The sequence below is a fragment of the Dermatophagoides pteronyssinus genome, unplaced genomic scaffold (assembly GCF_027571235.1).
Source record: "Dermatophagoides pteronyssinus isolate colony J.1.1.1.1 unplaced genomic scaffold, Derpt_VIB-CSIC_2022.12 sq0013, whole genome shotgun sequence".
NCBI lineage: Eukaryota > Metazoa > Arthropoda > Arachnida > Sarcoptiformes > Pyroglyphidae > Dermatophagoides > Dermatophagoides pteronyssinus.
This window is the reverse complement of record NW_027461537.1, coordinates 1,151,685-1,172,967: the sequence shown is the minus strand read 5'-3', so window position 1 is coordinate 1,172,967 and position 21,283 is coordinate 1,151,685. Positions and strand designations below refer to the sequence as shown.

Sequence of the window (21,283 nt, the reverse complement as noted above, 5' to 3'; positions counted from 1 at the left end):
ATAAACGATAATGAAAATATTGTTGACTGAAACATACCTGAATCAGATTAATTCAAATGAACGAAATAATTGTAACGATTTTGTTGAGCTAGAAAAAAAATTGGTTGATCGTTTTCGGTGGTTGTTGAATTCATATAATTTAAATTTTTAAAAAAATTTTCACATATTTTAATCGGCAGTTTTGAATCGAAGAATGAATCCGAAAAAAAAGTTGGCAGTTGTTATTTGTTGCAAATCAATATGGAATATAGTAGAAAAAATAACGGTCACCGGTTAAAATATAATTATATAACTGTCATCATCATCATTTTTGGATTTTAAAATTTAAAAATAACCGAAAATAATCCCGAATCAATCAATCGGGATATATCACAAACACAGACACACACACAACAAATACACAATGTTGATCTTAGCTGGACCAACTAAACAAAACAACAACAACAAAAAATATCCGTTGACCATAACAAAACCCGATCAAACAACGATCGACCAACATTTATGATGAGAAAATGTTTTCTCTTTCTCTTTTTTTAGCATTCACTTACATTTGATATCAAAAAATCTTTCAAAAGTTATTAATATCGAAAAAAAAGAAATGAAAATTATTTCCATCCGTGGAACAAGCTGTTGTAACAGGTTGAAGCTTGAAAAAAAAGAGAAACCGAAAACCGGAACAACAACAACAACAAGATCCCGTGTTGAATGCAATCCAAACACAACAGGCAACACTATAGTTGAAAATTATGAACAAGAAATATTTTTCTTAAAAAAAAACTGGCACAAAAACAACAACAACATCTGAACAGAAACTGAAAATTACCTGATCGATGCAGCTGATGATGATGATGATGATGATACTAAGACGGCTACCACGATCGACTACAATATAACATAGAATGAATATATAAAGTTATAGAAAGTTATAACTGGACTACAAGATACAATACAAAACACCATAAACATTGATTTCATCAAATGCAATGGAGTTCAGGTTCTTCTTATTCATTCATTCATTCATTCATTTTGTTTCATAGGGACAAAACTATCATCTCTCTTTCTCTTTTCAAAGATTTACCTTCGTTTTTTTTTGTTTTCTCGATTTTTTTACATCTGTCTTTTCTATAGATGCGATTGAATAGAACAGACAGACAAAATTTCAAATCAAGAAAAGAATGGACGGACGAAATGCAATTCAATGAATCGAAAGAGACAAAAAACAACGAACAAAAAAAAGAAGAAGTATGAAAAACAATTGAATATAGACCTGATGATGATGATGAAAATTAAAATCTTGAATTTTTTTTTGAAGAAGCTGAAGAAAAAAAGAAATGCAACAAGAAGAAGCATTGAATCTGAATGCCACCAATCACCAGCGACAAAAAAAAACATACAGGTGAAATCATCATTAAAATGCATGTTCGGTGTGACTACAACAACAAGATGGACCAAGACCACTTATACAATCTCATTATATTCAAGACGATATATCCGCTTGTTTTGGATGATGATAATAATGATGATGATCAAATACAGGATTCAATGATTTGAAAGATAACAGAGATTGTAATTTAAAAAGATAGAAATTGGATCAACAATTTTTCCATCTAAAATCGATCCAATCAATAATTGAATTGTATGATTGATTATCATCCATGATTCATCTACCCACGCACACACTTACTTACACACACCGACCATTAATTTTGAATGGCAAATTTTTTGAAATTATAATTTCATTTCAAGATAAGTAATTTTCAATAAATTTTTTTCCAAAAAAACTTGATTTTATTTAATCAATAATATAACATTGATACATCTTACGGTCGCGAGGGAGGTAAAGCGGAAAAAATATTTCCAAAAAAAAGAAATTTCTAAGAAAATAATCATCACGATTGTGTTATTAAAGTAGCACCAAAATCTATATAGAAATGGATGAAAAAAAGTGCTCATCATCATTATGACATTGATGATAATGGTAATAATGATGATCATCATCATTTGACAATAGAAGTGTTTGAGGATGGTGTCATTTTTTCAATGATGAAAATCGAAACCGAATTAATAGAGTTGTTTTACCGGTTTTTTTTCTTCATTCATTTTTTAATGTTTCATGACTTTTTAAGTCGAAATTCTGGAATTTCAGAATTATAACAAATAATATTCAATAGATTTTGTTGAAAACTAAGGAGAAAATAAATGGATAATTTTTTTGTGAAGAAAAAAAATTAGATCAAATACATTATTGTTGTTTGTTTGTTCGTTTTTATTCTTATGAAATCAAATAAACAATAACAACAATCATGATTATAATAATGATAATGATGGTCAATCCTGGATCATTTTGAATATTTTCATTTTTATTACACTTCTTTTGAATAAATAAATTTTGGAAAAAGTAAGAAAGGAATACAAACGAGTTTATTTCGTGCACGAAAAGTGAATCTTATTCGTACATTTACGCACTACAATATAATGTGTTTTTTTCTGTTTTGTTATTAAAATTTTTAGTAAAAATTCAAATTGTTTAATGACAGTGTTGAGAAAAAAAAACAAAGATCAAAAATGGAACAATTGTCGATGTCATCTATAACAATAATGATGGTGCAAATAGAAAAAATTAGAAAAAAAATAACAATTAATTTTATACGATTGACGAAGCCGGAATTTCGGGAAAAGCGTATTTTTGAAAATCAAATTTATCAGTTAATTGCGCCATCTTGTATTCTAGCTAATCATCATATTTTGGCTAACAATTATGACGGAAATGATGATGATAAACATTATCAATTATATCAATTCTTAATTTGAAATGTATTTTATGTTATTTTTTTGTGAGATAAATTTTTGATTGATTGATACTAAAAAAAAATGTCTTGATATGGCAATTTGAGAGGAAAATTTTTCTGGTTTCGAATTGTATTTCGGAAAAAAATTTCCAGCAAAATTATTGCCGCATGTGCAATGGTTGAAACTCATCATTCGATGATTGAATTGATGAATGAAGGATCTGCAAATTGTCGATTAATTTGCAAAACAACTTACAAAAAAAACAACATCCAACATTTTGTTTGTATAAATGACAGCCTCATAATCAATTTATTTGATTATCATCATTACTGAAATTCGGTACATTTGGACGTTTGTATTTCGTTATTTTTGATGCTCAGCTCACAATATTTATTGTACCTGAATCCAATGATCATGATCGATTCGAATAAAAATATTCAATATTTTCAATAATAATTAATCTAAATAACCATTCTTGTCTGATTGATATTTGAATATCGCATATTTATCACTGTTTTTTTTGTTACCATAAAAAAAATCAACAATACTAATAATGGATTTGCCCGAAATATTGAAAACAAGTAGCGATGATTTAGACTTATTAGATTCGGAATTTCAACGTCTTGATTATGCGAATCGTGCTTATTTTAAAAGTCTAAATGAAATGCTCAAAAATCAAAATGATTGTTTCAAAGAGATTAAACATCAAAAATATCGTCTTTCACAGATTAATGATCAATTAAAAAGGTATGATTAAAATGGATAACCATAATTAAAATGATTATTGTTTTTATGTTTCACATATTTCAGATATAAATCCTATGCCAATGATAATGAGGAATTGTCAAAAATATTCAAACGTATCGAACAAAAAACCAATCAAGTTAAAGAGATTGAAGATACGCTGCCAAAATCTAATGGATTTTATCTGAATCTTGTACTTGGTTCAATAAATGTTAATCTTCTAGATCGTCGACAACAATTTGATTATAAAGAACAATATGAACGTTTTAAGTTATCAGTTACATCTGTCTTGTTAATCACCAGTTTCATTAACATTTTTGCCGAATTCAGGTTCGTTTTTATGTTCGATGTTATCATATTTCAACTAATTGATTGAAAAGGGCTTTAGATTCGCTTCTGCATTTCATGTTGGTCTGGTATCATTGTACATTAACCATTCGTGAAAGCATTTTGGTTGTGAACGGTTCTCGTATTAAAGGTTGGTGGCGAGTTATCCATTTTCTTACATCGATAACAACTGGCGTTTTGGTTGTATGGCCAGATGGTTACAGTTATAAAAAATTTCGTCTTCAATTCTTAACATATATCTGTTACACTAGTTTTCTACAATTTCTGCAATATTATTATCAATATGGTTGTCTTTATCGACTTCGAGCATTAGGTGAACGTTATTCTATGGATATTACCATACATGGATTTCATTCATGGATGTGGAAAGGTTTAAGTTTTCTTCTACCATTCTTATTCATTGGTTATTGTCTTCAATTTTATATATTTTATACATTATATCATATGTTCATGTATGATCCTGAATGTACTGAATGGCAAGTACCTGTTGTATGTTTCATGTATCTGGTCATTTCATTGGGTAATCTAGCTACAACCGGTTTGGTTGTTTATCAAAAAATCAAAAACAAAAACTTAATCACACCGATTAAACGGATTACCCGTAAGATTAGCCGGGCTGTTTTAACAAAAGAGCAATAATTTGTTGTTTAATATATTTCCAAATCATTAATATGATGGCCATTTACAATTATTTATTAATTTGGCCATAAATTTTCAATAATTTTGCATATCTTTATAATCCAAGTAATGAAAGTGTAAACAAAATTTTTGATTTAAATTTATCATTTTATTACAATGTATAATTAATAATTAATGCTGATTTTATATCAATCAAAATTGTTTTACTAAATATTTTTGTAAAAGTTTCTGCTTCTGTTATGTAGGCTGAATATCAAATTTTTTTTTGTTAAAAATATTCAAGTTTTACAGATAAATACAAATAGAAAAAATTAATGATTTTATGAATGAATGAATGAATGATTATAAATGGATGATCGATGGATGGAAAACTAAATTCAAACTATGATAATGAGCGTTGATGTATAATGGAATTAGTCACGTTATTATGAATAAGATTATGACTGGATTCACTTTGTAGGAATGGCACACGACGATCGTCTTGAAGATTTGGCGTATCTATGAATGAGGAAAAGAGGATTGTCAAATGATAAAAAAGGAAAAAAATTGAATTAGTAATTGTTTATTTATTCAAATTGATAAAAATTAATAAAAAAAATTGGCAAAATTAAAAAAATTTGTTTTTCTTTTTTTTGTTCTCTTGACTTTCAGATTTTGGTTTTTAAAATAGATAGAATGATAGTTTTAAATTCTTCAAAATTCTTCAATGCAATAAAAATCAATCATCATTATTATATTGATAAAGATTATTAATAAAACCGATATCAACTTGATTTTTTCGAGTTCCTATATCAGTCTGTTGATTTGGAAATTTCATTATATTATCATTAGCATCAGTAAAACTATTTTTGCTAAAAATATTATTAGCAAGATCAATACCATAATTACTTTCTGAATTGGTTGAACTTTCCATACCAGAGCCACCATCACCTTTTGAGATCATTTGTTTACATCGTTGTTCATCTTTTAATATGAATTTTGCACTCAGCCCAAAAAATAAAACTCCAAATACAAGTATGATAGGTGTTAAATAGAGCGCAAACGAAAGACTACGAAATTTATCATCATTTGAATTAAACGCATCAGATATCTGTGATTGGTGTAAAAGGAAATGTTATTTTAAGAAAAAATGAGATTAAGATAAAAATTAAAAAAAAATTACCGCTCCGATTATGAATGGACTGGAAGCATCGCCAAGAATGTGTGAAGTAAGAATCTGAAGTGATTGAGCAGTCGAACGACGTTGTGGTATGATCACATACAATAGAATGTCAACAACTACCGACCAATTGGTCGATAAGAAAGTGACGCCTAAAAAAATGGCAAACCAAGAAATAGTGGGTGATTGACGGGCAAGAGCGATGCTCAACAAAATACATGGAATTGATAGGGCAACACCGATTGCACAAACCCATGAATCAGCGTAAGGATATATGGAACGGAAATAACGTGAACTTGAATAGCCGATTAGAACACCAGATAATCCACCCAAGCAGGCAATGACACCAAATATCAAACCGATTCTGTAAAAAAAATTGAAATTTAGAAATTTTTTCCACTCGAATTAACATCGAATAATACTTTTCTTTTGATGTATCAACATTGGCAGTCTGCATGAACGTTGGTGCCCACCATGAAATGGCACCGACTGAAAAACACACACAAGTAAAACCAAAAGTTGTAAGTAGATATGTTGGTATCGATTTTAAATACTTGATATCTTTGGTTAAACTTTGGATTATTGAACCAAATGAATTTTCATTATTTGTATCAGGTTCAGGACGATTAAAATTTGCTTGTTCAACAGCACCACGTACAGGTTCGATTACGAACAAAAAACCGAAAGTCGAAAGTATTCCGAAAAGAGGTGTAAAACGAAGAGCCCATGTCCAATGACCAAATGCTTCTGACATTAGAATGCCGACAATATATCCAAGACCGGAACCAACAGGTATTGCGAAATAAAAAACTGCCAACATTGTTGAGCGTTTATTACCGATAAATAGATCGGCAATTAATGTTGGAGCAACAGTAGCATAACTCGCTTCACCAATACCAACTAAGGCACGAAATAAGAAAAATAAATAAGTATGATGTGGTTGAACAAAAGATGATGCTAATGTCATTGTTGACCAAAATGTTACGCCAAATATGATTATATATTTTCTTGAATATCGATCACCAAGAAATCCAAATAACGGTGAGAATATCATATAGGAAACAATAAATGATGTTTGTAATAGACCACCGATAGCATCATTGATATCAAAATATTTTTGAATATCATCTAAAACACCGGCTATAGTGAATCGATCCATATAATTGATAAGATTGATGAAGACCAATAAGGTCAGAATAACATAGGAGTTAAACATTTTAGATGATGATAATGATGTTGGATGATAGGAATTGATTCGATGATAAGTATATGATTTTGTTTGGCGTTTTGTTGCTAATTTAAGCATACAAAAATAATGTTCATCCAATGAATCGATGAAATGATTGATTGATCAATGATGAAAATAATTTAAGAAAAAAGCTCTATCCAAATGATGTAGGTGTATGTTAATGGTTAATGATGATGATTTTTCAAGAAAAAAATCACACGAATAAATGATGACGACTACAGTTTAGATTCAATTTGTTGAAAACACAATAAAAATATGATTATGACGATGTAAACTTAACAGCGACACAATAATAAATAAATTTAAAAAAATTGTAAGATGAGATGATCAACAACAACAAAATGTAGACGACTAATATGTGTAATTTACATTAATGATTTTTTGGTGATAATGATCATAAATGACGGTGAAAATTTGAAAAAAAATTGGTCGAATATAAAGATTAACTTGAAATCAACTATGTGCGTATGAATAAGTGGTAGATAATTTATCAGGAATTCTTGATTTTTCCAAAAAAAAATTACCATTCAGGCTGGTTGAATCTGAACAACGATAAAAAAAAAATTAAATTTGAATTTTTTCAAATTAATTATCGTTCACATTAATCGATCGATTAGAATTCGAAACAATAATATAAACAAAAAATTTTGATGTTTAATAAACTTTATCGATATGCATCATTGATCATTGGATGTGTTATGGTTTTTTTTTTTTTGATTATATTGCAGTGTATGAGGATATGATTAATCAAACATGTACATCAATTGATGATTGATTTTCAGATGAAAAGCATTTATTTAAAAAAACAAATTTTCGATATAAATTGATCCAATATTTGTGATCCAATTTCACTAATTTATTTTATTAATTTTTCACATTAAAAAATGTCGCTGTTTTCCAATTACAAAATCATTCGATTTTATTTTGATTTATTTAATTATTGTAGAATACATATTATTTTAATATCGATTAATCAATTCGATATTAATCCGATACGATTATGATCATTGCAGAAAAAAAACACGAGATATTTAGAATTTGTTGTTTTTATTTTATTTTCGTTTATATCAACAATAACAACAACAAAAATTTCATACCTAAACGATGATGTGTTTTGGAAAAAATTTCACGGGAAAAGCCGACTTTTCTTACATGGGAAAGTTTCCATAAAAATTTGTTGCAAATCGAATGATTCGAATTCTTTCTTTTTCGCTAAAATTACGGTAAAATTATGGACAATCAAAAATCATCTCTTCGTGTGATAAATAAACTTAATGATGATCTTGTTAGGAAAATTTGCGCTGGTGAAGTTATTCATCGACCATTGAATGTTGTAAAAGAATTGGTTGAAAATAGTTTAGATGCTGGCGCCACAATGATAACGATTACATTGAAAAATGGTGGATTAGATCTGATCCAGATTCAAGACAATGGCTGCGGTATTAATGTAAGAGATTTGGAAATCAAAATGTTGTTGTAATTTCAAGATAATTCTTCTTTTCGATAGAAAGAAGATCTCAGAATTGTGTGTGATCGATTCACCACATCAAAACTCAAAAGTCTTGATGATTTTAATTCACTATCCACTTTTGGATTTCGTGGTGAAGCCTTGGCATCGGTAGCTGTTGTTGCTCAAGTTACTATCATAAGTAAGACAAAAGATTCAATGTGTGCCTTTAAAGCCGAGTACGTAGATGGTCATTTGAAGAATTCATCATCCCCCATAGTTCCGATTGCGGCTAATGATGGTACATTAATTCAAGTGAATAACATTTTCTACAATATGCCAACCAGAAAGGCTGCACTTTCAAGCGAAAATCAGGAATATAATTTTGTACAGGATTTGATTGTTCGATATTCACTAATTTTTTCTGAAAAATGTGGCTTCATCTTTAAAAAATATGATGAAAATAGCCATGTTTTGAATACTAAACCATCGGCTACTTTGTTTCAAAATATCGATCAAATATTCGGAAAGAAAATTTCATCGAATCTCATATCGATGGATATCGATGATGAAAAAATGAAATTTAAAGTCCATGGTTATTTCACCAAACAAAATATCAGTCTCAAACGATTCACGTTCATTTTGGCCATCAACTCAAGATTAGTTGAATGTGAACCATTGAAAAAATCAATAAAAGATTTGTACAAAGAATTCTTGATGACCGATGGCCACCCATTTGTGATTATTTGGATTGAAATTAATCCTAAAAATATCGATGTCAATATCCATCCAAACAAAAATGAAGTCTGTTTTCTTCATGACAATGAAATTATTTCGAAAATCATTGAATTTATTCGTGGGAAATTAGAAAACAAACCAGAAAATGATGTAATAAAGAATACATCTGGTGCCCATATGGACATTTCCTTTGTTCGAAGTCAGAATATTGATAATGGTAGAAAACAAGTAGATAATGTTGAATTGGCTGATACATCGAAAATTTCTACTTGGTCAATCAAATCATTGGATCAATCTAAAAAATCAAACTTTCCATCCGAAAGGATCGATAATTCCCAACAATCTTCTCAAATGCTACCGATTGATAACAAATGCGAAGATATCCCAGTAAAAGATATTGAAACACTGCCACGACCGGTATCAAAACCCAAATCATCCAAACCAAATCGAATTTGTAGAATCGATTCAGCAATTCAGCGCATGCAAAGCTATTTACAAAGAGAAGTTTCCGAACATGGGTCGCGACGAAGACGTCGAATTGAACTGACGTAATTACTATTATTAATATTTAAAAAAAACTAACACCATTATTTCTATTTTTAGGAGTTTAGACAAACTGATGAAGGATTTTAGAGAAACGATCGATCTGGATCTAGTCGAAATGTTAGCAGAATCAACCTATGTTGGTTGTCTTGACGAAAATTTTCTTTTAATTCAGCATGAGCTTGATTTGATCATGTTGAATATGCCCAACTTGAATCGTGAATTATTCTATCAAATTTATCTAATCGAATTTGGAAATTTCGATTATTTTCGTTTCAAGCAACCTTTATCGATTCGAACATTATTATCGACATATCTTGAAGTGAATCCTCCTAGCATAGATACTGATTGTACAGCTGCCATTGAAAAAATGGTTCAAACTCTCATTAGTAAATATGAAATGCTCGATGATTATTTCTCCATAAGAATCAATAAGGATGATGCCACCATTGAATCATTGCCTGTGATGATTGCGAAATATGAACCAAATTATATCTATCTGCCAGAGTTTATTCATGGTTTGGCTACAAACGTCGATTGGAAGCAAGAAAAAAATTGTTTCAAAACATTGGGACAAGAATTGGCTCGATTCTATAGTTATGCTCCATCTTTATCAAATAAAAACGATGTTGAATTTCGTGCCTGGTCTGATCTTGTCGAAACTCAAATCTATTCAAGATATAAGAAATTACTATCACCAACCAAATCTTTATCTGAGGGTACAATTTATGTAATAGCTAATGTTACCGAACTTTATAAGGTTTTTGAACGATGTTAAAATGACAAGATTTATGTTTATTTTCATTAAAATATTATTATATCAAGGAAAAATGCAACAAATTCCAAAAGAATATTCAAAAAGGCATGTGTAAAACTATCAAATTTTTCATCTTCATTGTCGTCGTCATCATCGCCGATGCGACGATTGTTGTCTTCATCAAAACGACCATTATCAGTGAATTGTTGACGATCATTCTGACTGGACATCTCAATAGAATTATCTGTAAAATCTTCGAAACGTTTGCCGAAATAATTTGACATCGAATTATTTAATAGTTCATAGCCAATCACTGTTAATTGATAGCGGCAAACATCATATGTAAAATGAGCATAGATTCCTATGCAAAATGGACGGCGAATATAGTTATCAATATAAACGATATCCTGTCCACAGGTAGCACTATGTAGATCATAGCTATAAATATCGAAAGTATTTGGTTTTTGGGGCGCTTGATTTGGCGATGATGATTGACTCACATATAGATCACAATCACCAACAATGGATGTTAAATTGAGCAATATATCATTTTCACTATCCATAAAAAAATATGTAAAATTTTCTTTTTCCACTAAACCGGTAATGGTTTCTTTGAAAACAATATCGCGATCTTCGAATCGGAATGAGGTTAGTGAAGATGAAAAACAATCGACTATCATCGATGATTGATGAACACATTGCTGTTCAATAATGATGACAATGATGTTGAAAGTAAAATAAAATGGAATCCGAAAAACATACATATGTTCGATTGATATTTGTAAGAATAATCTTTTTTTTATTGAATCGATTATTGATGTCGAACAGTTCTTTTTTTTTGGAAAACACAACAATCATGATAATTTAGCTAAATTATTAACAGATGGCAGTGTGAATGAATATTTTTTTTGAATGGATAGAAAAATAGTTTATTCAAAATTTTATATCTAAAGACTTATATGGATAATGAGAAAAAATTACATGATAAATGTGTTGTAAATAAATGAAAAATTATATATAGTAATAATGAATTCATATTTCAATTGTCCAGATTATCAGTGTTGAATGTCACGTTGGAGATCAATTATGGTCTTTTTTATACGCAATGATGTCAGTCGTGCTAAACGATTTTCGGTCAAACATTCACGGATTAAATTGATTGTTTGGAAAAGGATCTGAAAAAATATATTCATTAATGATTTGAATGAAAAAAAATGATAATAAAATTCAATTTTACCGGATTTTCGGCAGTTATTAATTGAGGACTGATTGAAGGTCGAAGTTTCTGAACACACACAGTTTGATATAAATCATCAAATGAAGGTTCATCCGGTAAGTATTCATGATATGGCTTGCTATAACAATTAACCTTTCCATCAATCGATTGAAGACGATTAAAAATTTCCCAGTAAACCAATCCGAGTGAATAACTATTTAAAATGTTAGAAAAGATTTAGAGTAAAACAATCAAGTTCATCAATGAATACTTACATATCAGCATAGACAAATTCTTCGAATTGGTCCATATTGATTGTATGATTAAGAATCTCTGGAGCCATGTAACGGACGGTTCCAAAGCATGGTATATCAGATCTAGACGAAATTCGCGAATCATTTAGTGATTTAGTTGTAGCCGAAGCAAAATCCGAAATGCAACAAGAATAGTCGGATTTCATTAGGATATTTTTCGATTTAATATCTCGATGTGCAATACTTGGTTTTCCTTGTGTTCCAATTACTTCCAAATGTAAATGTGACAGACCAAAAATTATTGAACGCATTAGACTTATCATTTGTTGTACGTTTTTGATTGGATTTCGATTCAAATAATCGAATAATGAACCAAGCTCATGATATTCGGTTACCAACCATAATTGAGTGAAACCATTATTTGAGATAATATCAGCAGCCAAAAATGTGACAATATTTTCATGTCGCATGATTGTACCCTGATAGATATCGACTTCACGTTTCCAAGAAGCTTCATGTCTTGAAAAGAATATCTTGACAGCATAATGTTCACAATGTCGAACACCGTGAAAAACACGTCCAAATCGTCCTTCGCCAATCATTCGTTTCAGATCAATTTGCATTGCGATTGTTGATTGAATCATACGAGGTACTCCCGAACCGGAACCAGAAGTAATTGAATCTTCAGTAACAGGTGGCAATGAACTCGATAATTTTTGTGATGATAAAACCGTTTGCTGTGTGTTTTCACTCATAAATGATGATGTTGTATTTGATGCTACAGATGAAAGGAAATGATATGATGGAAGATTAGATTCCATCGTATAGTTGCTGATATTTTGGCTTGTATTTATCGATGGATATTTGATAAATACACCACTACTTCCGCCACTATAATCGCTAACATTGCTACTGATATTCAAATATGTTGGTGTTGAATAAGCTGCAGCAAATTGTGGTGATAATAAAAGTTTTTGTGAAAAGGAATCATTTTTTTGAAATTCTTTTGATTTCTTTTGCCTGTATATGTGGATATAATATTATTATAATCATATAAGAAAATTTAACAGATTAAAAGTAAACATCATCAGAAATTAGAACTTACAAATATTTTTTATATTTAATAAACATGACCATAGCCATAATTAAAAAAATAATGGCCGATGAAGCAGCAGCAATATAGATCCATGAATTGTCAGGAAGGGAAAATTTTTCTTCATATACAATTTCTCCATCATTGATTTGTGTAAATAGATGATCATTACAATAATCATGTGAATTACAGCAGGAAATATTTTTAAATACAGCATGAGGTGATAAATATCCTTTACACTATTTTATATGAATAAAAATTATAATCAATCGAAAAAAAATTTTCAAAAAAAACCGAAAACAACATGTAAAACGAACCTGAAATAAAGTTCCATCACCTGGTTCAAAACAGCCGTATCTTTTTTCGATCGAATGTGTAAGGCCACCTTCGTCAATAATTTCTTCGAAAAATGTAAAACAATATCCTCCCGGTTTTAGATGACATGTACCATAATCTAATGAACGATCCGAACATTCTTGATAACGACAACGACATTTTGTAGCAACTAATTATATTTTTAAAAAGTATTGAATCGAAAATGAAACAAAATATTATGGAAAAAAAGTTTGTCGCAAATAATTTCAAAACAAAACAAAAAGAAAAACTTACCCATTTTCAAAATAATTAAATCAAAAAACAATTAAACATCAATAATGGATTAGATTTCATTATCAAAACAAGAGAAACAATTGAACATTGTAGTTATCATTTCGAAATTCAATTTGACATCAAAACAAAACACAACAAAATTGTTGTTGATCCAGAAAAACAATAATAATAGTACAGAAGAAAACACACACTTGGCTCACTATCTATTAAATACAATGGAAGAGTAGTCTTAGTTACGCGAGTGACTTGTATCCAAACCAACACACAATTGTGATAAAAGAAAAAAACTTACCAAGTTCCAATGCACACACACACACAGAACAAGAAGGAATAAGGGTGGCCATTTTTTTAAAGAAATTTTTTTTTAACTTCTTGCGAAAACAAGCGCATGCTCGTCATTTTTTATGGAATTTCAATTTATGTGTGCATATTTCGAATGATACCAGCCAAGCCTGTTGCGCGACTTGTATTCGACTTTACAGGGTAGCTGCCATTGATATTTTTAGCCTGACTTTGGTTATTCGTCTTCAACTTTTGTTAATAGAATTGATCAAAAAGAAAAATGTAGAGTTTTTTAATTTTGAATTTTATTCATTTTTATTTCATCTATTTACAAGCACATTCGTTTTTGATTTATTCAATTATTATAATGTCATTTACTTTTAATGTTTACATTCCATTATAAGCAGGACCACCGGCACCTTCCGGTGTAACCCAATTAATATTCTGTGATGGATCTTTTATATCACATGTTTTACAATGAATACAATTTTGTGCATTAATCTGTAATCGATCATCACCAGAATCGGTTTTAATATATTCATAAACACCAGCCGGACAGAATCGTTGTTCAGGACCATCATATATTTTTAGATTTCTTTCAACTGGTTTACTATCATCTTTTAATGTTAGATGAGCTGGTTGATCGGCTTCATGATTAGTATTTGTTAATGCAACCGATGATAATAGATCGAATGTAATCTGATTATCAGGTTTTGGATATTCAATTGGCTGACATTCTTTTGCCGGTTTTAGATGCTGTGAATCTGGTGGTCCATGTTTGAATGTCCATGGTTCCATACCACGAAGTGCAACATAAAATAACCCAGTATAGGCTAAACCACCATACATTCCTAATGATGTATCAAATGATGGTCGTACATTTCGTGCAGCTTTCAATTCTTTCCATACCCAACTATTTTTCAATGATTTTTCATATTCAACAGGTTCGAATCCATGTACTAGTTCATCACGTTCAAATGCCTGATAGATAGCATCTGCAGCTAACATTCCACTTTTCATTGCATTATGGGTTCCTTTGATTTTCGGTGTGTTTAAAAATCCTGGACTACAACCGATCATACATCCACCAGGGAATGTTAATTTTGGAATCGATTGAAAACCGCCTTCATTCAAAGCTCGTGCACCGTATGCGATACGTTTACCAGTTTCAAAATATTTTCTAACCGATGGATGTAATTTGAATCGTTGAAATTCTTTAAATGGTGATAGGTATGGATTTTGATAGTCAAGACCAACAACAAAACCAACAGCTATTAATGGCGTTTCTTCTGCCAAATGATATAAAAACGAACCACCATAGGTTTTATAATTTAATGGCCATCCAATAGTATGTTCAATACGTCCGGGTCGATGTAATGATGGATCGATTTCCCAAAGTTCTTTCAATCCGATTCCATATGTTTGATGTTGAGCATTTTTACGTAAATCATATTTTTGAATAAGTTGCTTGGATAGATGACCATGACATCCTTCGGAAAAAATTGTACATTTAGCACGTAATTCCATTCCACGTTCAAATGAATCTTTTGGTGAACCATCTTTAGCGATACCAACATCATTAGTAGCAATACCACAAACTTTATCACCATCATATAGGATTTCAGCAGCTGCATAACCAGGATATATTTCAACTCCTAATTCTTCAGCTTGTGCACCTAGCCATTCAACAACATGACCTAATCGAACAACATAATTTCCATGATTATGTAATGGCATTCCTTTCAAAATTGGAACGGGTATACGACCCGTTTTTGTAAGTATTCCAAAAGCATCTTCAGTTACAGGAGTTTTTAATGGAGCATCTTTTTCTTTCCAATCCGGAATCAATTCATCTAAGGCACGTGTTTCAATACAGGCACCGGATAATATATGCATTCCAATTTGAGAACCTTTTTCCACTAATGTTACTTTTAATTCTTTATCATTAGCAATGGCATGTTTTCTTAATTGAATTGCTGCGCTTAGACCAGCCGGACCGCCACCAACGATGACAACCTATATATTTGAAGGATATTAATTAAATTTTTTACTTATTCCAAAAAAATTAATTACATTGATAATGTTTGGAATAAAAAATACAAACATACATCGGTTTCATCAGCGGCACGTTCCATATCAATATCTTTCCATCTTGGATCCTGTTCACGTGGATGTATTGTATAATGTGTAGTAATTTTCGGTTGTGTTGATAGAAATCTTAATCCATCAAATGAACGATTTAACAATGTTTTCGTTGATAGAAAACGATTCATGATTGTTTATTTTTATTCTTCTGGTGATTTTTATTACGGATTCTCGAAAAAAATTAAAATTTCTGTTTCTTTTTAATTCAATAACCGAATTTTTTCTGGGTACATTCGCCACATATACACACACAATGATATCATTAAAATGATCAATTTATACCATCGATGACCTTCATAAAAACACACACTCATAGACAAATATGAAGAATAATAATCAGATCGATTATAAATTTACCCGTTTGAGAATACTTTGTTTGAATGATCAATATTTTATCAATTTAAATCAAGAATATTCATACTATAAATAATCACAATCATTTGGTTTTAATTGTATCACAACTTTGAATGGCAAAAAAAATCCTCATTATTATTATCATCATCATCATCCTAATATACTCGGAATCGCCATCTTTTGGTTACCAATCGAATCATAAACCAGAATATCGTGATTATCCCACACAAAGCTCAATGACCAAAATTAATATTGAAGAAGACAAAAATATAAGCGCATGTGAGCGTTCTCTTCCCCTTCTTTTAAGGAATATTTTTTTTTTGGCAATCATCAACGGTGGCGTTTAATAGCGGCATCTTTGTCGATGACAACGACGACGATGACGGATTTTGATGCATCTCAAATATCACGATATTACAAGCGCAGTCGCTGTCATCAAACAAAGTAAATTTTTTTTGGATACACTATATTCGGAACACCTTCGACACTTATTATATTTGGCCTATTAGGGATAGCTGCGATTATATTTTGGGTTTTTTTTTTGACATATATCTCTCGGATAGTATAGCGTAGTTAACTGTAATAACAGTAATATTTTTGTTGTGAGTATGTTATTATTATTTGTTTTTTTATAAAACCAGAAAGGCCAAAGATCCTCTTCTCTCTTTCTGGTTCTATATATTTTTGTAGATCGTTTCTAAAACATCTTCTTTCATGTCACATACACACATACAAGAAAAAGAAGAGGTAGTTTTCTTTCGAAATCTTTTTTCCACTTTCTATCGTTTTAACTCAAATACGATCCACGAGTTTTTTTTCTTTTCCTTGAATCAGTATTTTTTCGATTTGATTACAAAAAACATTGGTTTTTTTCTCATTCATTTTCGTTTGTTTGTGTTTTTACCTCTTCAAAGATTGAATTGTTTCAGCAACAAATAAAGAATAAAGAAATCGATCATGGATTCGATCACTATACAAGAGGTTTGTTTTTTGCAAATATTTTTTGTTTCGACATGAGTGACCTAACTAATTTTTTTTCAGATTGCTGGCGATCATCTCCAATTGTATGAAAAATTTTATAATCAGGTAATGAATTTTTTTTCTTGCTAAGATTTTTCGCATTAATCAATCATGTTTTTTTTTCTTCATTGATTCAGATAAATCCAAACAATTCTGATATTATTAAAGCAATGGATGCAGCAAATTTTCTACGTAAATCTGGTCTTAATCAAATGACATTGAAAATTGTTAGTCAACTTCTTTATTATTCAACAATTTTAATACCTATTGATTATTGTTTATTATTAATAGATATGGGATTTAAGCGATCCAAATGGTCTTGGTTATCTTGATAAGAAATCATTTTTTGTTTCACTCAAATTGATTGCCATGGTTCAAAATGGTCGTGAACCAAATTATTCTGATCTGAAAGCTACGTTACCACCGCCTAGAATCGTATGTCAATTTTTTTTCTTCAAATGTTTTCATAGAAATTTTTCTTGATTTTCAGAATGATGATTATTTTAAATCGATTGATTGGAATATATCACCGGAAAATGCTCAAAAATTTGCCACCGTATTCAATTCGATGGGTCCCGTCGAAGGAAAATTAGCCGGTACAAAAGTCAAACCATATTTAATGAGTTCTAAATTACCAGTAGAAACATTGACAAAAATCTGGGATCTAAGCGATATAGATCAAGATGGATTTCTAAATCTAAAAGAATTTATTGTTGTATGTTTTTTTAGCTGTTTTGTAATTAATGAAATTTTTGATTGTGAATTTTTTTCAGTGTTGTCAATTGATAGCACGAGCCAGTCAAGGTTTCATATTACCAGCCGTATTACCAAATGAATTATTGAACTTTAATCCTGCTGATCCATCTGTTCGTTCTTTTTCTCGAACATCATCAATATCATCACAATCATGTGTATCGCCACATTTGAATCTAAGTGAAGTAAGTTTTTGATCCATTTTTTACCTTTGATTTTTTTTCATTTGTTTATTATTAACTAGACAACAAAATCAGCTCCATCAAATCAATGGATCGTAACCAATGAAGAAAAAATTAAATCTGATGAATTATTTATCAAATTAGATAAAGATAATGATGGTTTTGTTTCTGGCTTAGATGTTAAAGATACATTGCTTGAAAGCGGTCTTCCACAACCGGTACTCGCTCATATCTGGAATTTATGCGATATGAAAGAGACCGGAAAATTGAATGCCGAACAATTTGCATTGGCTCGGTATTTCATCCAGCATAAACAAAATGGCCAAGAACTACCTGCAAAACTATTGCCGAATATGATACCACCGACTCTCAGGCCTAAACCTTTGGTAATGATTCAAACGCCTTATTTGATGATTTACAATTTGCAATTTTATTTCTTAGGAATCTTTAAGCAACGAAAATATCAACGGTTCAATGAATTTATTACAACAGCAACAGCAATCGGGAACGTCTCCTACATCGACTGGAAATCGTGAATTGGATCTATTACAAGAAGATATCAAAAAGATTCAATTGTAAGTTTAAATTGTTTTGATGGATTCATATGAATATTTGCTTAAAATTTGTTATTCTCATCAATTTGCAGAGAGAAAACTAAGTATGAATCGGAAGTAATTGCAGAAGAGCAATCACTAAGATTAAAACAAAGCGAAATAAAATCAATACAAAATGAAATCGAAGCTTTGTCACAAATGTTGAAACAATTAGAAAATCAAAAGAATGATGCCAAAAAACGTATCGATGATCTCAATACACAGGTTGGCTTAAAAAATTTACAAATTTGTTTAAATTTCGCATGATTTTTACTTTAATTTACGATATACTAACCCCATATTTTTTAATTTCATTATAATTTTGTTATGGTTTTTTTATTTAGCTAAAATGTTTAGAAAATAATTTGCATGATATTTCAGTTAAAGTAAGCATGGTGATAAGTTTATGCATGTATTGATTTTGTTCTAAAAAAAAGATTTTGTTATCCATATTTTGTTCGTTCTTGCTTGGATTTAATCTTTATTTCAAAATTTTTGATTTTTTTCTAGGTTGAGAATCTTGATAAACAATATTTAGAACAAAAAAAGAATATCGATGATCAAGAATCGGATTTAAATGTGAAAAAACGAGAATTTGAACAATTAAAAACTGAAGAAACGTTATTGGAAACAAAAATTGAAGCAGCCAAAAAAGAATTAGAGCGAACAACAAAATTAGCGGCCGATACACAGCTAGAAATTAGCCAAATCAAAGCAAACACTATAGAATTAGATGAATATGAACGACGTTTTAATGAAACAATGTACGATTATGATAATGCTATTTCGAATGCCGATTACGCCAACATAACATCATTGTTGTCAAGATCAATTACTCCTCCTGTGTTACTGACCGAAGAACAACATGGACAAGCTTCAGATTCAACTTTAGACGATGATCACTTTAAAGCCGAATTTAATTCGGATCCATTTGCCGGTGAAGATCCATTCAAAGGTTTGTCCGAATCATTAATTTTAAATAGAATTTTTGTATGCGAGTGACAGCTTTTTCTAAAACAAATATAGATGACCCATTTGGTTCCAACAAAACTGCTAATGATGCATTTGGTTCGGATAATTTTGCGAATTTCGATGCATTTGGCACAAGCAATACTTCTAGCAATAAGGTATTTTCACATTCAAAAATTTCCATTCTACATTTTTTCCTTATTTCAGGGCGATCCATTCGGATTTTCACCATTCGATTCGAATCAATCAGTCACCGACCAATTTCGATCAGAAAGTCCAACACCAGCATTGCCGCCGAAAAAAAGTAAAGCGCCACCGCCAAGACCAGCACCTCCCAGTAAATCTTCGGCTGCCAATAAAACTCCATTGCGAGCAGCACCACTTCCGCCATCAGCATCATCATCAAAAGATAAACCAGAAAGACCACCACCATTGTATGCAAATGCATCATCCAATTTTGATCCATTCAATGATCAGAATCGTGATCCTTTTGGATCGGATTCGGGTTTTTCATCCTCTAATACGCAAAATTTTGCAAATTTTGCTGATTTTGATAAAGCACAGTGATTCATTTCGAAAACAAAAATTCTGGTCATTCTTATCACTATGTTTGTTGCTGTGTTCTCAATTCCTAGCATTGATTACGAGCGTTTTTTTCCACACACACACATACATTTGCGTTTTTTTCATTTTGATTCCGTGATTTTAATTCTATTATTAGTCATTTCATTATTATTATTATCATTCCAATTTTTATTTGTAAAATTAATTTCATTTAAATGAAGTTTTTTTTTCTATTATCATCATCATAGCACTTACACACAATCTTAATATGCCGAGAATATACGAGTATTGCCTTAATTTTATTCTGTGTTGTTTTTTTTCTTTTCGCTTCTTTATTTGTTCATTTATTGTTGAAATCTTCTTGTTATAATAATAATTGTTTTGTAAATAAGTATCAATAATTCACATACAATGCACTTGATTTCTTCTGATCATCATCATCATCATCAATAACATCCTATTTACCAATTTTATTATTATCAAATTGTATTGAATTCGATTCAAGAAATTTTTTTTCTTTTATCACTTTTCCAAAACAAAAGCAAAACAATCAAATTTGATGTTCTGATAGTAACATATTTTCAATTATTCCACCAAAAAAAAAATCTCATAAATTATCATCATTTAGAAGCAATACTTTTTTTCAAAACCCATTCATACATACACCACACATGCAGGCAAATTTGGATTATTGCTTATCATCGAGAAAGCAGAAAACAAATTTCATTTTTTCTTGTCTATTTTCCCCAAAAAAAATATCCTTAATTTAAAGTGTTTTTCCACTTATCGTGATTTGATATAAAAAGAGTGTTTGTTTGTTTGTTTGTTTGCTTGT

General features: G+C 30.3%; 7 protein-coding genes across 15 annotated transcripts; 3 read left to right on the top strand and 4 right to left on the bottom strand.

Annotated features, from left to right (window-relative positions):
• Nucleotides 1–2,977: 2,977 nt before the first annotated feature.
• On the top strand, nucleotides 2,978–4,836 carry LOC113790568 (transmembrane protein 120A). Its single transcript, XM_027340253.2, has 3 exons — nucleotides 2,978–3,537; nucleotides 3,601–3,864; nucleotides 3,915–4,836. The coding sequence occupies exons 1-3, from the start codon at nucleotides 3,344–3,346 to the stop codon at nucleotides 4,519–4,521; spliced, it is 1,065 nt and encodes a 354-aa protein (XP_027196054.1). The 5' UTR covers nucleotides 2,978–3,343; the 3' UTR covers nucleotides 4,522–4,836.
• LOC113790567 (protein spinster homolog 1-like) lies at nucleotides 4,685–7,580 on the bottom strand. 3 transcript variants are annotated; one of them, XM_075821821.1, is made up of 4 exons: nucleotides 6,103–7,575; nucleotides 5,684–6,044; nucleotides 5,401–5,611; nucleotides 4,685–5,019 (listed from the first exon to the last, which is right to left on the bottom strand). In XM_075821821.1, exons 1-4 carry the CDS (start codon nucleotides 6,984–6,986, stop codon nucleotides 4,904–4,906), a joined length of 1,572 nt encoding a protein of 523 aa, XP_075677936.1. In that variant the 5' UTR covers nucleotides 6,987–7,575; the 3' UTR covers nucleotides 4,685–4,903. The 3 variants fall into 3 exon arrangements, with proteins under 3 accessions (XP_075677936.1, XP_075677937.1, XP_027196053.2); XM_075821822.1 differs by having other exon boundaries at nucleotides 5,410–5,611; nucleotides 6,103–7,569; XM_027340252.2 differs by lacking the exon at nucleotides 4,685–5,019 and having other exon boundaries at nucleotides 5,068–5,611; nucleotides 6,103–7,580.
• Nucleotides 7,581–7,794: 214 nt separating this feature from the next.
• Mlh1 (DNA mismatch repair ATPase Mlh1) lies at nucleotides 7,795–10,488 on the top strand. Its single transcript, XM_027340249.2, has 3 exons — nucleotides 7,795–8,376; nucleotides 8,437–9,662; nucleotides 9,718–10,488. Exons 1-3 carry the CDS (start codon nucleotides 8,161–8,163, stop codon nucleotides 10,433–10,435), a joined length of 2,160 nt encoding a protein of 719 aa, XP_027196050.2. The 5' UTR covers nucleotides 7,795–8,160; the 3' UTR covers nucleotides 10,436–10,488.
• LOC142645500 (uncharacterized) lies at nucleotides 10,432–11,283 on the bottom strand. The gene has a single exon (XM_075821823.1). The coding sequence runs from the start codon at nucleotides 11,176–11,178 to the stop codon at nucleotides 10,462–10,464; it is 717 nt and encodes a 238-aa protein (XP_075677938.1). The 5' UTR covers nucleotides 11,179–11,283; the 3' UTR covers nucleotides 10,432–10,461.
• A 113-nt stretch (nucleotides 11,284–11,396) lies between these two features.
• LOC113790564 (activin receptor type-1C-like) lies at nucleotides 11,397–13,833 on the bottom strand. Its single transcript, XM_027340248.2, has 6 exons — nucleotides 13,587–13,833; nucleotides 13,295–13,482; nucleotides 12,990–13,216; nucleotides 11,906–12,904; nucleotides 11,652–11,844; nucleotides 11,397–11,589 (listed from the first exon to the last, which is right to left on the bottom strand). Exons 1-6 carry the CDS (start codon nucleotides 13,588–13,590, stop codon nucleotides 11,470–11,472), a joined length of 1,731 nt encoding a protein of 576 aa, XP_027196049.2. The 5' UTR covers nucleotides 13,591–13,833; the 3' UTR covers nucleotides 11,397–11,469.
• Nucleotides 13,834–14,151: 318 nt separating this feature from the next.
• On the bottom strand, nucleotides 14,152–16,512 carry Etf-QO (electron transfer flavoprotein-ubiquinone oxidoreductase). 2 transcript variants are annotated; one of them, XM_027340250.2, is made up of 2 exons: nucleotides 15,977–16,512; nucleotides 14,152–15,884 (listed from the first exon to the last, which is right to left on the bottom strand). In XM_027340250.2, the coding sequence occupies exons 1-2, from the start codon at nucleotides 16,139–16,141 to the stop codon at nucleotides 14,256–14,258; spliced, it is 1,794 nt and encodes a 597-aa protein (XP_027196051.1). In that variant the 5' UTR covers nucleotides 16,142–16,512; the 3' UTR covers nucleotides 14,152–14,255. The 2 variants fall into 2 exon arrangements, with proteins under 2 accessions (XP_027196051.1, XP_075677934.1); XM_075821819.1 differs by having other exon boundaries at nucleotides 14,152–15,918; nucleotides 15,977–16,112.
• Nucleotides 16,513–16,632: 120 nt separating this feature from the next.
• LOC113790562 (epidermal growth factor receptor substrate 15-like 1) lies at nucleotides 16,633–21,219 on the top strand. 6 transcript variants are annotated; one of them, XM_075821816.1, is made up of 14 exons: nucleotides 16,633–16,811; nucleotides 17,282–17,348; nucleotides 17,409–17,453; nucleotides 17,525–17,614; nucleotides 17,679–17,822; nucleotides 17,878–18,102; nucleotides 18,161–18,325; nucleotides 18,385–18,708; nucleotides 18,764–18,897; nucleotides 18,969–19,140; nucleotides 19,260–19,301; nucleotides 19,426–19,870; nucleotides 19,942–20,042; nucleotides 20,092–21,219. In XM_075821816.1, exons 2-14 carry the CDS (start codon nucleotides 17,325–17,327, stop codon nucleotides 20,449–20,451), a joined length of 2,271 nt encoding a protein of 756 aa, XP_075677931.1. In that variant the 5' UTR covers nucleotides 16,633–16,811; nucleotides 17,282–17,324; the 3' UTR covers nucleotides 20,452–21,219. The 6 variants fall into 6 exon arrangements, with proteins under 6 accessions (XP_075677931.1, XP_027196046.2, XP_027196047.2 ...); XM_027340245.2 differs by lacking the exon at nucleotides 16,633–16,811 and adding an exon at nucleotides 16,838–16,969; XM_027340246.2 differs by lacking the exon at nucleotides 16,633–16,811 and adding an exon at nucleotides 16,858–16,973.
• Nucleotides 21,220–21,283: the final 64 nt, after the last annotated feature.